The sequence below is a fragment of the Grammomys surdaster genome, unplaced genomic scaffold (genome assembly GCF_004785775.1).
Source record: "Grammomys surdaster isolate TR1022 unplaced genomic scaffold, NIH_TR_1.0 220, whole genome shotgun sequence".
NCBI classification, from domain to species: Eukaryota; Metazoa; Chordata; class Mammalia; order Rodentia; family Muridae; genus Grammomys; species Grammomys surdaster.
In genome coordinates, this window is record NW_021604665.1 from 7,571,490 (window position 1) to 7,587,055 (window position 15,566).

Here is a 15,566-nt window from a genome sequence, read left to right on the forward strand (position 1 = left end):
CACTCACATTTAAAAAATAATAAACAAACCGCTGGTGTAAACCCCCAGACAGAAACTGACTTGCTAGGGAGTATTCCCACAAGAATTTTTTGTTTTGTTTTTGTTTGTGCTCTTACTTCTCATGAAAACAGATTCTGAGAACAAAAGAAAAACCTGAAACCAAAACACCAGAGGCCAGCGCAGCACAGAAGGGACTGCAGGCTTGCCCAACTGGTTTCTCTGCTGTTGGCTGGATGGGCCTGAGACGCTCAGGTCCTGCCCCCACCTGCAATGTTCAGAGACTAGAGGCTGCCTTTGTAGGCATGAATCACCAAGTTCAGACTCCACGGACAGAGGGCAGGGCGGTGGGTGGCAGAGAGGCCTTTGGAAAGGACTCTGTGCACGGATGGGAGAGTGGCTTATTCTACAGACTCAGAGGGTGGCATTTCTGGCAGGGACAGGAACAACAAATCCGAGGTGAGGAAGGGGACTTCACAAAACCAGTCTATAAAACAGCTTTTGTGTGCTGCATCTGAGAGTTCCTCTTTATGACAGGCTGCCATTGCTGCTCCAAGGCTCTTGCAGGCCACAGCTGACCACCCACCCTTGAAGTTCATGGGCTTTTTTTTTTTTAAAAGGGTAGAGGGAGCACTCTGTTTTGATAGGAGCTAAAAGCTATTTCAAAACAGTCCTAATTGCTATAGTTAGAGTCTAAGGGAATGTACAAAGGGAAAAACCTCGAGCTGCATTTCACTCCAAAAGTGTGTTATAAAGTTTTTCATAAAGTAGTCTCTTCTACCTGTGCTGGAGTTACTTGCCTACCAAATCTCAACGAATGTGGTTTCTCCAAGCCTGGGGAGTAGTTCTCGCAAGTGTAGGACGCACCCCCCCCCCCCAAGTAAAGCACCCAAGTAAAGGTGCTCCCCAATTCCTCGTTACGAAGTGGAATTTCCACTGCATACTCCTAGCAACCAGCATAGCCAAATGTCTTTGTAAAAAGTCATCGGCAACTTAATGAAGCCCTAACACAGGCACGTTTCCTTCTGTTGCTCTGTGTTGAGTTAAATCCCCCAGCCCCTGCCCCACCCCCACCTCCAGATCAATCTCAGCCAATTCTTCATGGAGTTAAGTATAGACATTGTGCTGCTTGCTCTGGGAATGGAACTGGGTTTGGAACAAAGGAATCACGGCCTATTTTCTTCCCCTTGCTGTTGCTTCTCTTTCCGTGGGAAACAGCAGAACTTTTAAATCTTAAACGACAACAAATTTGGCTTCTGTAAACATATGTCAACAACAGCCTTTTCTCTCTGGGCAACTCTAGAACTTGCTAGATTCTAGCTAAGCAGGGCCTGGCTGAAATGGCAGTAGACTTTTAAGACTGCTTACTCCTTCCACTCCTCTATGCTGACCCTCACTGTATATGTCCCTCTCCCACTCCCATCCTCCTATATACAGATCTGCATACCCACTCCTCACCAGAGGCAAGAGCTGGGAAGCCAACCTCTTTCCTTCCAGAGAATCCTCCTCAGCTTTTAAGTTTCAAATGACACTTCATTTCCCCAGGTCACTTTTCCTAGTCACACACAGCATTCTCTATGCAGCAAACAGTCTATGTGTATGAGTATGTATGTACATATGTACAGATACATGCATGCCCTTATTTTATTTGGTAGCTCGTCCACAAGACTCCCAACACCTCCTCAGCAAGTTAGGACTTTCTCATTTGATCATGCTCAGTACGTAATGGTGGCCAAGTAGCTATCTCTTGATGGAAAGATTTGGTTTCTAAATTCAGGAGTTCCAATCCTGAGGGGAAGAGCTTCAATGGCCATCAGAAGACATGCTACCCAAGGAGTCAGCAGGACCCAAGGCCTGGGATACACTGTTTCCATTAGCTATACACTTCCAGCCCATTTTGGGTGGAGCTCAGAGCCTCATCTACACCCTTGGGCACAGTCTTGAGAATGTGTACATCCTTTAACTATCCACATCTGAAGACACATCCCTCACTGATATCCAGAAAATGCATCCCTGGGCTGACATAAGAACCATCTGAGAACGTGTTGGCAGCTCTTGGAGGGAATGAACTGGGGACAGGGTGGACCATTAGATACAAGAGAGACACTTGCCACCCAAATGGCACTTAGCGAAGGGCTACATTTGCAACAAAGCACTCTATCTCTTAGTGACTAAGTTTTAAAATAAACACTAAGTTCCCTTTTAAAGAGAAATGGAAAAAGAAACAGCTTCATAAACTCGCTGGCAAGGTTGTAACGTGGAAGTCCCCATCCATGGTTAGATGTGAAACTCGGTGACTATTTCTCTCAAACCACAGATTCTAGAATGATACTCATTCAAACACTCACCAGCCGTTCCATTATTTAGAGAGGAATAAATTAATTACAGGCTGTAGGGAATATTTTGAATGTTAGGATCAGTCACCAGATAGCTCCCAGTCCCTAAAGTTGAAAGCATCAAGGGGTCTGAAATATGCATGGGCCTTTTTCTCCTTTCTTTTCTTTTGGCAAGGAAGTGAAAATTTATGCAAAACATTACACGTCTATCTTTTATAATTAATTTTCCAATGCCTCACCTATACATATTTTAATAATTCCTGATTTCTAAGATGGTATCTATAATAAAATTTTCTATTTTCCAATAAATGAAAAGGAGGCAGGTTCACTCCGACAACAGAGTGTCACACAATATCTACGTGTCAGGCACCAATTTTTACTTCTTACATGTAAGTTAAAGGATAAGGCATTTATAATGCTGCCTGTGAGGAGAACCACTTTTCATACACAAATGTGATTTTTTTCCAAAGGGTAATACAACAGTACATTTACATAAACTAATCCAAACAATCTATGTATTTGACAATGGCAAACCTCACACAGACGGCCTATTGTTGGTTTACATCTTGGAGTTCTTTATACTGGCTTGTAGCAGCGCTCTAGCTGTCAAAGGTTTGACTTAGACTCTAAATAAATGGTTACAGAAGTGCTGTGCAGCGATATTGGACTTCTTTGCAAAAGAAAACCTGCTGTGTATGAATTCAAAAGCTATTAATTTTTCAGTCAAAAATATTCGTGCCTATTTCTTTTAATAAAGAAATACTGTGCTGAGCTAGTAAGAGATAATGTTGACTAGTGGTAGAGAATTTTCAATAGAGCAGTTAAAAATAAATTTAGTAGGAGGTCCCCTTCAAAGTTATAATTTTCTAGAATGTAAAACATTTTTTTTTCAATACTAATCAAGACAAACCTTCTTTCGCTGTTCATTCCGTCACCCCCAGCCGCTTCTCTCTTGTTTATTGGCTACTTAGCAGGTCCACAGGGAGATAGATCATCAAGGGTCCTCTTATGCCTGTGTGGGCTTACACACATGGTGTTCCTAGCTAGGCCAACCCTATTACTTGCTGAGGATCCCAAGCGACTCTGTAGTTTCATCTCTGTATGTAGATTCCTCCTCTGCCTTGATACAAAACAAGCCTATTGCTAGACTGCTACATTCAGTCATGACTCTTATCACATGTTTTTAATCCACGGAGGAAGATGGGGACAACCTCATTCTCTCCCTATTTCTAGGTGTGAATGAAGACTCAGAGTCTTCATCCTAGGGGAGGCACTTCACTAAAGCCCTCGAGGACTTCCAGAGAGGGCCAAGACAATCACTCCCCTTTGCCAATGGTCATGACTCTTCTAGAAGTCGGGTAAATCATTTCAAGGCCGCACTCAGGGCAGTTTGCTCAGCTGGGTCCATGTTCTTCCCAGTGTTCTTCTGAAAAGAAGGGACAGGTGCGAACAGCTCCGAATGCTTTGCCCCACCCCCGACCCCTGCTTCCTTTTTTGGTAGCTTAGTCATCCAGTCCTGGAGCCATTTACTGTGAAATACAAGGTAGCTCGGACTCTTCCCCAGTAAAAATGGACGCATGGAGTGTTTAATGATTTTATGTCCTGTATCTCAGTAATGTGTTCTGCTTCAGACATTAATTCTGTCTGCCAACTGCATCTTGGCAGGCTACCATATTTACTGGGTTAATAGTCTGACTCCGTTTCATTTCTATCACCGTGTACATCAAACATATAGGGGTGTGTATTTGCTTTATTTATAGAAAAAAAATATCAGTCAAAACAGATAAACCAATACTTTGCCATTATGCTGCATCATTGCATGTTGATTAAAATTGCTGCTACTACTAACTATAGATTGTCAACGCTCAATTAATTTTCACACAGGAACTCCCAGCAAAATCAAATAAAGTCAGCGTACCTTTAAATTTTACAAATCTTAAAATCAGGAACCAAGGCATGGCCTCCATTTTGAATAATCAGCTAAAGCGACTAGGAGATTTCCAGAAACGTATGGGAGTGATATCAGTGCTGAGGAGATCAGTCTATGGTGAAGAACAGAGCCCAAGGCAGGATTTTTTGTAAAGGAGACTCCTCAGAACCTAGTATGATCATCATGTCTGTGTCATCCCAGGTCTCTGCTCATGCCTATCTTCACGATGGTCTTACCCATGAAAGGCCAAAAGAGTCAACTAGGGGAAGGGGTTTGGCATCCATGTCTGCCCTAGGAGGTATTCCCTCAGTGCTTGAGGTGGGAGGCAGAGAAGGAATGCCACCAGGTCGTTCCCTGTGGTGGGGACAGTACTTACGGGCTGAGGGGCAGCTTTGGGTTCTGTAGACTTCACATGCAGGTGGGTCATCATGGCTTGCAGGCGCTCTTTGTCTTTTGCAAGCTAATGGGAAGAAAAAGCTTTGTTATGTCATTGAATACAGATGCGTGCGTGACTCCTCTGAACACCCCAAATGATGAATATCCCAACTAACTACTGCACTGCAGCACATGACACAATCATTTTTATTGCTTCATCATCTGAGACCTATAGGACCCCTGCCAAAGTTCAAGTAACCAGGGGTGTTGATGTGAGATTTCCCAACACAAGGTATATGAGACTTTAACTGGCACGTTCTAGACCTACTGGCACCAAAGAGTCTTGGGGAACATGGACCGCTCAAAGGCAAGCGTGAATCATGCCCATTAGCCAAGCTGACTCATGACGAGGCCACGGGAAGAGGAGCAGCTAGCTCACACTCATAAATTCATCTGTTGTGGTTGTGGACAAACTCATGGATACCTGAATACACTTGTGGAAAGTTAACTGAGTCTCTCTTGCTGGGAGGAGCAGGGACACCGGAACTGAGCGGGTTCCTGTTTCAGGTGTTCAACATCAAATACACCACTAGATGCTTCCTTAATAATCCCAGTATCTTTATTTCCTAAAAAAGGAATCTTCTGATGTCATAGATGTTTCTAACTGGAAGGGGCAGAGGAGACATTCACTATTCATTAGGTGCTAGAACCTTTATGCTGGCTTTGAACCAGTCTGATACAGTGATAATTTTGTTACATCACAAGAAAGCTGGGGCAAGAACCTCCAATGATGACTCATAGGTAGGTGGTGAGGAATATGGCCTCTGAGAAAGAAAGTAAGGCTGAGGAAACAGAGGTAGTACTAAGGGACAGTACAGACAGAGGAAGGGGAAGAGTATTTCTACATACATGTGTGTATCTTCAAAAGCTTTATAGATAGTGTGTCTAAAACAAAGTCTTAGGAGCAGAGTGCGGAAACTATTCCTTTAATATCTCATAGTTGACTTTAAATCTTTAGAAAGCAGGGGCTTTTTTTTTTTCTTAAGTCTAAAATTATGCCCAAATTAAATCCACTTCACATTTCTAAGCAAGTTATTTCTGGTGGTGGGGAGATGGGAAGTAGGGGCTCGGGAGTCAGGGGAAAGCAGAGAAAGGGGATAGGATGCCATGGCAGAAGAAAACGCGCCTCGGTGTCATCCCTACCGGCTGGCTCAGTCAACAGCCATATCGCATTTAAGTTTTTATTTCTTTTTATTCCCTTGTGGTTCGGGGAGGAATAAATGAGGAGGAAGAAGTAGGGGGAAAGCCTTACAGTGTTAGCATTTATCTTTCAACAAACAGGAAATGAAAACGATACCATATTAGGATCTGCATTATGCTACTCACCCTCTGTTCCTTGGTGCATTATTGAACTGCCAAACTAAGTCTCTAAACACATAACGCCAAAGGAATTTGGGCTTTCAGAGTGTCGCAGACAAAACAATTAAAGTGTGGGGAATAGCATTTTTCTATGGTTATTCATTTTTTTTTACATTAAATGCCCTAAAGTGTTTTTGTTTGTTTTGTGGGATCTTATTGGGGGGGGGGGGAGATACACTAAAACTAAAATACTCTTCTGTAATGTCTTTTGCTTTATTTTATAACTTTGTTTTGAAAACTATAATGGGGCAGAAAGGAATTAAGTCATGCATCCTGCATGTCACTCTTTCTAAACCCATGAGGTAAGCAGACGACTGCCCATGCCGAAGAACACAAATTAAAGGGTGAGAGGTGGTATTTACAGAAGAGTCTGCTGAATATTAATTGTGACTTAATTTGGGGGTAAACATCTCCGATGTAGCAATTACAAGGAATAAGTAGTGTGGTAAGAGGAAAAATCTAAAGCCCAAGCACTGGGCATGAGCCTCTCCACAGCCACCAAGTCAGACCTTCCAACAGACAGGACCAATGACAATCTGCACACAAGCCACATCCACACCCTGAAGTTTACTTACGGCACTAAGAACACATCCCCCAAACTCCTCAAAGCCACCAACGCTGCCAGCACCATTTCCTTCCATACTGTGAGAATACCGAATGTTACAGAAGGGAGAGGACTCTTGGTACTCCCTCTTCACTCAGGGTTCCAACAACAGGGGGTTGAGAAACTGCCCAAGGGTCACCTAGCAAGCCTGCTGGCACATTAAAAGTTAAAATGTGTTGTGATACCAAAAGAGTTATTCTCTAATGCTTTCCCCAGTCGGTGGCATACTAGCAGGAGAATGGGTTTCCTTAGAGGGCACTCCTGAGCAGGGAGGGGTCATGGGAATTACCTAGTCTCTTGAAAGGCATCAGAGTGGACACGGATAGTGGATACACTCTCCTACTGTGCTGTGTTCAAATTATGGCCTCAGAACACATTCTGTAATCCTTCCCAGCATTTCGCTTCTTTCTTCTAAATATGGAATACTCATCTCTGAACTCGGAGGGTTGTTCTGAACATGAGTTCCGCACAGAGCAAGCTCAGTGTAGCTAATGAATGCTTCATGGAGGTTAAAAATACCTGCTGTAATTTTTTTTTTCTAAGGAGAAATTAAATCAGTCTAGTCTACACTGACTGGGTATATCTTTGGAATCAGGATCCACATAATGGGGTGTAATGGAGTCAGCTGTGAGTCTGGGTGGGGAGAGAAGTAAGCCCCATGTCTTAAAGACTAGAATAGGGCAGGAGGCATGGGAAGATGGGGTCTAAGTCTGATAGACTTATCTCGGGGCCTCACTCTATCTTGCCTTTGGTCTGGGCAAATGATTATTCTCTTTTGATTCATAATCACGTCCTCTTCTATAATCCAAGCCTCAAACTGGGTTTTAGATAGACCAAGTTGTGGAAGCTCAGAACTCATACACTGCTCTCTCATTAATGCCCAAGGCTAGGTTCAGTGTCTGCAAAGACAAAACCCAGGGAGATCCACCATATGCCACATGCCGGAGAGAAGGGAGCAGAGTTTGCAGTTCCTTTACCATCCTCCTTCTATCTGTTGTCAGGAGGACTTTTTAAGGGCAACCTGGCAGTTCTTATTAGTGGCACACAGGACTCTACTGAAATGAGTGAGCGTCCCTACATAAAAGCACTGCAGTTATTAGGGACCAATGAGGAGAAGGGGGAGCCACTTATCTGCCTGGACAGATATGAAGATTCCTGTGGCTCTGGGTCCACTTGATTTATGTTCTTTAATTGGGGAAACTGAGGCACAGAGGATGAACACCTGTAAGGCCATGAAGCCAAGAAAGAACAAGAGTAAAACTAGAATTCTGCTTTATAGTGCTAAGTTTGACATTGTCCAGATGATCTGATCAAACTCCCCTGGGACCTTCCCTGGACGGGGAAAAAAAAAATCTTCTGTATACCACTCCTCATCCTGATACTCTGATAAAGGAGTTGGAACTGGCAGTGATAGTGGGCACCTCACCTGAGGAGTGGGTGGGATTGAGATGTTCCCAAGGAGACCACTGCTAAACTCAGACATTTTGCTTAAACCTGCTAATCCACCCCTCAAGATAGCAAACAGGAAGACTGGGTTTGTGTAAGGGCCACGACAGCCCAAGTGAATGCACAGAAATACGGGCGACCCCCATTCCTGCACGAACTCTCACCTTCAAAGCAAGCCTTTATGTAGTGGTGACCTAACAGCTGAACCTGACTGTGGCAGTACCACCATGATGCTGCTCCCTGAGCTGCACGTGACCAAATCAAAATGGATCAAAGGGTCACAAGTAAAATCTACATACACTAAACAGGAGTCTCTGGAAGAAAGGAGTGAAACTCGTCCACCAACCTGGTCAGTGACCAAATACTAACTCTGTGTCCAGTCCACAGTCATTCTAATGCTTTCTGAATTCAGCACCAGGACAAACTTAGATTTCTTAACCATCAACTACCATGTTCAGAGAGTGGGTGACCGGCGCCTCATTTCACCCCAACTCAAGAATTTCCCTACTTTCATTGTGTTCTGTCGCCATCTTAACATTCTTCACATGTTGTTACTAAAGACTCTCTTGACATTTAAAGCAGACACATACTAATACTCAAGTCATAGTCTTGGAATCCTAATGCTTGCAGACTTAGGCAGGATTTTAAATTATGAAAAATAAGTGTCTCGGTTTTTTCAAAGAAGGATGTGCAAGTGAGAAACCCAGACGCTCCCTCTTCCCTTTGCTGGCTCCAGCCTCAAAGCCACGGCCACAGGAGGTCATCAGTAATGTTAGGCCTTTGCTGTCCATGACACTCTCTGAGGTTCTATGGGGTCACTGCTACGTCCCGAGTATGGCCACAAATGGGGTTAGAAAGGGCCAAAGGGGGACACATTACAGATAATATATTTGCTAAAGTCTAGGAAGCTGGTGTGATTACAAATAGCCCTGCTAATGGTGGGTAATCACATGCAAAGCCCATACTATAATTAATTTGTGTTAGGATTAATGTCTCCCCCTGCTACTGAAGCCTGTACAGTCTTCTCTCTGCTGACATTTCCATACAGCTTAGAGTTCCCAGTGTGGACAAGTCACCAGACTTCCCACTAGTTCCAGAGTCACTGGGCAGGGTCCCTTGGGAGGCAGCTCTCAAAGACAGGCAAGGAACATAAATAGACCATCATGGGCCAAACGTTAAATCTAGTAACTGGCTCCTAGGTGGGCAAGCTCAAACCTCTTTGGGGAAAGGAAGGGACCTGGAGCAATACCGCAGGCAGCATCATCAATAAAATGGTAAACAGGTTGGGGTTAGGAACTGGGACTTTTCTACCATTCGCCCCTTGCCTGAAATAGATGAATGCAATGTTCTAAGCTGTGGGCAGCAACCCCTTTGTAGATCAGATATTTACACTGCAATTCAAAACAGTAACAAAACTATAGCTATGAGGTGGCAACAAAAAATAATTTTATAGTTAGGGGATCACCAACATGTGATAAAGTGCATTCAATGGGTGCAGCACGAGGAAGGTTAAAAACCACTGCACTAAGCAATCTCAGTATCTTTGACTCTCAGATGCCAGTGATGGCGAAGATCCCCACACACAGAATGCTACCCTTGGAAAACCATGGAGAAACATTACAATGAGCATGCCCACTAGATACAACCTACAAACTGATTTCCATCCCTTATATGATAATAAGGGGAAGTGGGCAACAGTTCTTAATGGCGTGTGGGGGGGGGGTGTGGCGGTGATGGTGGTAGATAAACTGGGTACAAAGCCTCAGGGACAGTGACTTGTATGTGAGAAGGCCAACAGCCATCAAGAGATGTTTAGCCCTTCTCTGAGCTACTTACAAGCAGGACACAGGACAGTGGATGATGCCTCCCACCGAATCCGACTGATGAGCTTATCCTATCTTGGTTGGGACTGTCCCATCTTTTAAACTGGAAATCCTAGGTTCTCCTCAAACCTAGGAGGGCAGGCTGGGGTGGCTGGTCACTCTGGTGCTGATCAGCTAGACTAGTTTTTAAAAAGAACTGTGTTCTTAGGCTCTGTCTCCTCTATACAACCTGGGCACATTCTCATGTGGTTGGCTTGACCTGAGACTTCCTTGCTAACAGCCTCTGCCACTGTCTCATGCAGAGGTACCTAAAAGAGCCTCTATTGGAGGCCTGCTAGACTTCCTTCCCTCCTGTATACGGCAGGGGCCCCTTGCTCTGTCCATCCAGCACTTCAGTATAGTCACAGCCACATGGAGTCTAATTACTAACACACTCTCTTCTATGCCCACCCTTTTAAACGGAGTCCTTCTTTTCTTCCTGCCTGTTTGGTGTGTGTGTGTGTGTGTGTGTGTGTGTGTGTGTGTGTGTTGGGATGAAACCAAGGCTCAACACATGTGAATCTAACAGTCCACCGGCTGGAACTACATCCCCAGCCCTTGACTGCTTTCAGTATCAACTTAACAGATTTGCAGGGCTGGGGGAGCCTGTCCAGGAACACATCCCTGTGGCACACAATGACAATACATCATCTCCAGACATTTTCTTTTTAATTCAAAAGACATAATCTACTGAAGAGGATGAGAAGTGTCTGATGTGGCTGTGTCTTTTGACAAAAATAGTCTACACGCTCAAGAAGACATACCCATGCCCCTCTTGTCTTCCTAAGCCAACACTGTTGGGCTTCCTTTTTGCTTGTGATTTTCAGTATTTCCTTCTCCCAAGGTGGAATTTTGTCCTGTGCACTGTACGTCTTTGTGTGTGTTATCTCATCCACAGCTTAAAGGCTGAACAAACTGATACGCATGTCACCAGCTGGGTTCACTCGGTTAAAATAATATGAATGTGCACACTCAGTTCACACCTGGGAGCCAGTGGGTGCCAAGGCCTCCCAGAGGCCTCCTGTGTTTCTTGACTCTCCTGACTGTGCTACGTGGGGTAAGCTATCCTTACTTTTAACACTTTCCTAGTTCCTGCACCTGGGTCCCTCTGTCCTGGCAGGGGCAGGGTGGAGGGAACACTGTTTATTTCATGGACCATGTTAAGGGCATAATTTCGACCTTGGCAAGTCCATCTCATGTTTTTATATATCATTTCAGAAAATTCCATCCAAAGAGAACATTTAAAAGATAATAAAAAATGTTACCATCTGACCTTAACAAAAAGGCCTTGACCCAAATGGCTCCTGTGGTCCGTGTTCTCTTGCTATGACATGTCTACATTTCCTCACATGGCCTCCCAGGGTTTATCATGTTTGACTCCTGAGTAATAGCTGGGGTTGACCCTTATCTACTCCACTGGTAAGACATTCTAAAAGAAATGTTGAAAAGTCACATAACATCAGTTCCAAGGTATTCTGACTCTCTTTTCCTCTCAATAAGACCAGTGTAAGGGCAAACTGGGGATGGGACTGACAAACCCTTTTCTTCACTGCTAAGAAAATATTCATTATATATTGAAAAATGCACACCTATCCTGCTTGGTAAGTGATATGTTGGTGGATACATGGGTTTTGTGAATCCAGTCATACTGTACCTGCATGGATATAGGGAAGCTCTCCTGTCCAGTGCTGGTAACAGTCTGCAGTGGAAAACTGCAGTAACGGCCCGAGGAGGGAAACATCGGCAGCCATTATCTCCCTAGGCTAACCGTAGTACATTTCTTTAGAGAGCTTTGAGTGGTGGACCAGAGACCCAAGGATCTGTTCTAGGTGACAATATGGGCTGAGGTATTCTTAGGTACACAGGACGGCACTCAAGTGGCCTCTGCCAGCTTCAATTCCTTGGATTTGACTCATCTGCCTAATGTATATAGTCTTTATTATCCTCTGGCTTAGATAGGAACTGTCACACATGCACATGCTAAGATCCAGTGTGAGCACATGTAAGATGGGGACAAGTGGCCTCTACCTCTCCTAACACAAAGCTGGTGAGTTAGGTGGCAGGCTACGGAAATACGGCATCACTTTTTTGAAATTGTTCAAACTGTAACTGTTCTCTGCCACAGTGCTACAAAGTATTTCTCCAGTTTACACCTTAATAACTAGCAATTTTATAATTAACTTTGAGAAACTAAGACGTTCAGGAATTCCCTGGACTGGGAAAGAAATGCCTTAAGCGAAAAGAAGCAATTCCTTGGACCAGTGCTGTGCAGGATATCTCTTCCAGATTAGGTGCTGCCCCAGCCTGTGGTTGAGAATAGGAGACCACATGTAGAGGGAACGGCAACAGAGAAGCTGTCTGGGTCCAAGTCTGTCTCCCCCAAGTATTCTTACAGGTCCCTGCCTGCCCCCACTGCTGTGGTTTTATGGTTATCATGATCTATAGTTAAGTACATTAAAGTGGACATTCTCAGGCTGAGTGTGGTGAGGCATGCTTGTAATCCCAATACTCAAGAGGTTGAGGCAATCAGCCTGCAGTGAGTTCAAGGCCAGCTCGGACTATAGAGTGACAACTTGTCCCTTGAATCAAAAACAGGGGAAAAAAATAGCACGTTTACAACACAGATCTATGCAATGCCAAAATAAAAATAAAACAACAAAAAATATGGAAATACTGAAATTTATGTAAGTGGGTAGCAGACAAGGAATCTAGCTTTAAGCACAATTGCTCAGTGTCCCCAAAGCTCCTAAAGTTGCTAAGCTTGAAATCTACACACTCTCTCATCCAGTCCACAGGAGAGCTGTGAATTCTCAGGCAAACTCAAGCTGGGAGTGCAGCTCAGAGGTAGGACAGCTGACTAGCTGACTGGATTCAATCCCCAGCACCACAGAAACAAGTCAGACTAGGAACTACTCACATGTTTTGATTGTCTGATCGAATAATAACTAATCTAGTTTTGGCTGGTCTCTTTCTAGCGCTGGAATGTTCTTGTGAGTAAATTTCTGTTACTATGAAGAACCCAGGTCAACTAGCTAGCCAGTGGCAGTCCAGCATGTTATCTATGAGGTATTTTGTTGTTTGTTTGTTTTTTATTTGAGACAGGGTATTTCTACCTATCCCTGGCTAGCCTGAACTCTCTATGTACACTAGGCTGGCTTTGAACTCCCGAAGACCCAGATGCTTCTGTCTCCTGAGTGCTGGCATTGAAGTTATGTACCACTGGCCCAGCGCATCCATGGTTTTGGAAGATTTATTTATTTTATTTATAATTTATGTATATGTGTGTATGGCATGTGAGTTTATGTACACCGTAACTGTGCAGGTGCCTGCAAGGCTAGAGGAATGTGTCAGATCCCCTGCAACTGGAGTTCCAGACAGTTGTGAGCCATCACGTGGATACTGGGAAATCTCTGTCCTTTGCAAGAGCCATTAAGAGCTCTTAACTGCCAAGCCATTGTCTGGCTTCCCACTTGTCATCTATTTTATAGTTCAATTTTCCTTGTAGAATATAAGAAACAGGAGGGCAGCTTTACCCACTTCTAACCATTCCTATCCTTCACAGAGCCTCCAAAGAGGGCTGCACTCTGTAAGGAGATGAATAAACAAGCCAGTATCCTCCAATCAAAGGTGGGCAAGCGCTTGTCTTAGGAGGCTGCTGGGACACTGGCCTGACTGATGTGGAGCTGAAGGTTTTACACATTATGGCTGAGGAGGCATATGGATGGGTAGGCAGAACTGGAGACAGCCAGGAACCCTGGGGCACGAGTGACATATTTAATATAAGGACATTTCTCATCCCCCGACCAGAGTTGTTTGGCAAACTTCTATAATGACCATGTAGTAAATGTTGTCAGCTCTGTAGCCCGTGGGGCTTCTGATGCAGTTACCAGGTTCTGTCTCCATGGAGTACAAACAATTGCAAGTTATCAGGGAGTGGGCTTTGGCTTATCTGTGTCTCAGTGTACAAACAATAATGTGATTTTTCACCTCTCATGGACGGTCTCTCTCCCCTGACCACTTAAGCACTTCTCTTGATGTTGACAGTGTGCTAATTCCTAGGAAGCACCATGCACCACATAGATCAACACTCTTAAGCCAAGAAGAAATGGGACCCTGAGGACTGTCAGTCCACCATGACTCTTCTCCCTGAAAGGAATTCTCAGTCAAAACGCGGTGACATCCCAGGTAGCTATACAGCTTGGCTGACTTCCAGCCAGATCAGCTTTGAGTCCACCACCCACTGAAAAGCCTGCCTTTGGTTTGATCAAAGCTGAAGCCTGCAATCTCAGAACCCATGAAACCTTCGAACAGTCCCCTGTTCCTTTTATCCATTTCTAGTCCTATGCCACGCCCACCCAAAATCATCAGAGGAGCTGCCAGGAGATAACAGCCTGGCTGACTGATGGGCCACTCTGCCCTTTCTCCCACCATTCTCTGTGGAGAGTGTGTAACAACTGATAAGGTATATTCCCAGTTTTCTAATAACTAACAGTGGCTCCAGATCAACCACGCAGACAAGAAGACCTACCTGGGCAAACTGTGACAACTCCAACAACTTATTTATGCCTGTCATAGGAACTTAATCTCATAGCACATAAATCAATCCAGAGACACACATCATTTTGAAAATACCACCACCAATATCTATTCAGTGGAATCCACATTTGCAAAGTCTGACTTTTAAATAGATGTGGGGAGTGGGTTAATCCTACCTGCTTTTCTTCTCTACAGATATGCTTGAGTTAAATATGCTTCTGAAAACTGGTTTTATGGTATGTTCTAAGCTTGTACAAACATCTCACTATTTATCTTATTTATTTAAGTTTATATTTGCTGTCTGAATGGAAAATATTAACAACCTCAAGAAAATAACTCATGGAAAAAAAGTACTGTACCAGAATTTTAGTTTCTCACATAAGACAGCTAATTTTTTTTTTTTTAATTCTTTCTGTCCTGAAAAGTCACAACAAAAAGTTTAAGTGTGTTTGGGCTGATTTTTCTCTGCAACTATTTGAAGCTGTAAATGACTTAACTCAGTAAAACTCCAAATGTAATTATCTTCTGTACTTAGCCTAGGGCTCTCCATATATCTCGGCACTGCTGCCTTGCATACAAAATAGGCTTTTCCATGGCTGGTACCAATATAATGTACAACATTGTTTTAATTTCCCCTCGCCGGCTAACCTCTTGCCTACACTGGACCAGCTAGGGGAAGAAGCGTCCTGAGTCATCAACCACTCAAAAGCGTTCTGGAACTCGGTTGCATAAATGGGGTTTGCGGGGTCAGGCTTTTGCAACTGTACATTTTCATAATCTCCATTTCTGACCCAATTTTTACTTTCAGAAACTAATTTTCGATTAATTACACACCAAAAGGGGGAGATTACTGTTAAAATATGGAGGTGCATCCACAAGTTCCACCTACAAGTCGAACATACATTTAAAATGTCCCCAGCTCCCTCAAAGGGGAGCTGCACAAGTTTACTCTCCAGTCATGAACATAGCCCAGACTGCTTCCAAAAACCATGCTGCAGAGACAGCAAACATACATACATACATCACATGCATCATATATTAATATGTGTTTAGGTACTTGA

The 15,566-nt window shown here is 43.9% G+C and overlaps 1 protein-coding gene across 4 annotated transcripts in view; it reads right to left on the reverse strand.

The window, feature by feature from the left end:
• Foxp1 (forkhead box P1) overlaps window positions 1–15,566 on the reverse strand; it is a 171,722-nt gene that overhangs the window by 24,676 nt on the left and 131,480 nt on the right. For all 4 annotated transcript variants that reach the window (XM_028773062.1, XM_028773061.1, XM_028773063.1 and 1 more), the window contains one exon: window positions 4,640–4,723. In XM_028773062.1, coding sequence (XP_028628895.1) covers window positions 4,640–4,723 — 84 coding nt within the window. The remainder of the gene's footprint in view (window positions 1–4,639; window positions 4,724–15,566) is intronic.